The sequence below is a fragment of the Phalacrocorax carbo genome, chromosome 25, assembly GCF_963921805.1.
Source record: "Phalacrocorax carbo chromosome 25, bPhaCar2.1, whole genome shotgun sequence".
NCBI classification, from domain to species: Eukaryota; Metazoa; Chordata; class Aves; order Suliformes; family Phalacrocoracidae; genus Phalacrocorax; species Phalacrocorax carbo.
The window spans coordinates 6686636-6688577 of NC_087537.1; the positions used below are offsets into that span (position 1 = coordinate 6686636).

The 1942-nt window shown below is 63.3% G+C and overlaps 1 protein-coding gene across 1 annotated transcript; it reads left to right on the top strand.

Annotated features, from left to right (window-relative positions):
- Nucleotides 1-957: 957 nt before the first annotated feature.
- LOC135317244 (feather keratin Cos1-1/Cos1-3/Cos2-1-like) lies at nucleotides 958-1263 on the top strand. The gene has a single exon (XM_064473158.1). It carries the CDS (start codon nucleotides 958-960, stop codon nucleotides 1261-1263), a length of 306 nt encoding a protein of 101 aa, XP_064329228.1.
- Nucleotides 1264-1942: the final 679 nt, after the last annotated feature.

A 1942-nucleotide genomic window follows, 5' to 3' on the forward strand; every position in this document is an offset into this window, starting at 1 on the left:
GAGAGCGAAGGAGGAGGCCCAAGAGGTGCACAAAGGCCTCCCCAGAGCAGCATTAGGAGGAAGAGAGTCCAAAGCAGCAGTGCTGAGCACCCGCCTGCCGAGACAACGGCCATCAGCCATCAGAGAGAGCTTGGAGGGTGGGAGAAAGGGGACGTGGCACATCGCCCGGCTCGGGAGCCCTTTGGCCTTCTGGGCGAGGATTGCAGGGCTGGGAGTGGCAGGACCCTTCCTGCCAATGGGGCTGCAAAGAAGCCCACACGAGCGCCCCAGGCCAATGACGCCAGCCTGCACGCGACCCCTCCGGCGCTTGGGACTCCTCTTCTGCGGGCACTGGTGTGCGCCTGTCCCAGGAATCCCTGGGGCTCCCAGTCCCGCGCTTGAAAAGGAGCCATCACCTTCAAGGGGGAGTGGGTGCGGCCAAACAAGGAAATGAAAGGGCAGCCATGCAGAAAACCAAAACAGCCCGTATCATTAGCTGGGATGTTTTGCATTTCAGATCAGCTTCCTGGAAAATTACTACTTCCGCAGAAGCTTCCTCTGGACCTGGGCCAGTGCAGGACCGGTATAAAAGCCATCGCAGCCGTTCACTCTCTCATCCGCTTCACTCCCCTTCTTCTCCTTTGGAAGCAAGTGAGTTGGAAGCTCTGTCCGACACCGGGGCTTGGGGCTGCCACCCCTGGGAGGGGAAGCGGGGAGAAGGTCTGGCGTGGAGAGGGGCTGAGTTTGGGCTGAGGGGCCACCTGGGCTCTTGTTGAGGGAAGAGCTTCTGTGGGCCTGGCTCTCTTTGCATGGTGCCCGGGAGGACAGGCAACGAGGCGCGTGGACATCCCTGCAAAGCCTCCGGCTCCGCGCCCAGCACGTGCCCTGTCTCCCGCGAGGTGGGCGGGCAGGCTGCTGCTCACGCGCCCCCGTGCTCCTTCTTGCTCTCTCTCCCAGGTGCACCTCCCGCCCCGAGACATGTCCTGCTGCAACCCCTGTGTACCCTGCCAGCCCTGCGGCCCGACCCCGCTGGCCAACAGCTGCAACGAGCCCTGCGTCAGGCAGTGCCAGAACTCCACCGTCGTCATCGAGCCCTCCCCCGTGGTGGTGACCCTGCCCGGCCCCATCCTCAGCTCCTTCCCACAGAACACCGTGGTGGGATCCTCCACCTCCGCTGCCGTTGGCAGCATCCTCAGCTCTCAGGGAGTGCCCATCTCCTCCGGGGGCTTTGACCTCTCTGGCATTTGCAGCCGCTACTGTGGCAGAACATGCCTCCCCTGCTAAAGCTGCCGCAGGCGGCCCCGCAGAAGGACCCCCAGGAACCCAGAAGACGGTAATGGACTGAGCACAGAGATCCTGGCCTTTGCTTTCAGGGGGGGCCGAGCATCCGCGGCTCCGCCTGCAAAGGAAGGCAGGAAGAGACGCGCCAGGGCTCTCTGAAAACATGGCCCTCGTCCAACCTGCCTGTTTCTCACTCTCGTTTCCCTCTCTCTTCTCTCTGTTGTCTTCTGCTAAGCCCCTGGGCTGTGAGCACCTGCTAAGCCCCACGCGAGGATGGACCCGCTGCCCCTCTCCCTCTCAGGAGCAGGCAGGCAGATGCCCGGTGCAAACGCCGCCCTGGGCAAGGGGCAAAGGCTCCTAGCTACCCCTGGTGCTCTCTGCACCGTGGCCCCCACTCAGAGGACCCCCTTTCCCTCTTTGACCTCATTAAAGTTCTGCTGCATCCCAGCGTGGGACTCTGCGTGGTCCTTCTCCCCGCCGTCCAGAGACAGAGGTGTCGCTCTGGGGAGATCTTGCGGGCACGAAGGAGAGCCATCGGCATTCCCGGAGGAAGGGGAGGGTGAGCCATAGGCAGTGGGCTCCTTTCAGGACACTGTCCCTTGCAGCTGGGCAAGAAGTCCCTGGCTCCTGTAGGGCCAGCAGCCGTCAGGGCTGCCTTGCTGCATCCCTGCCCACAGATGGC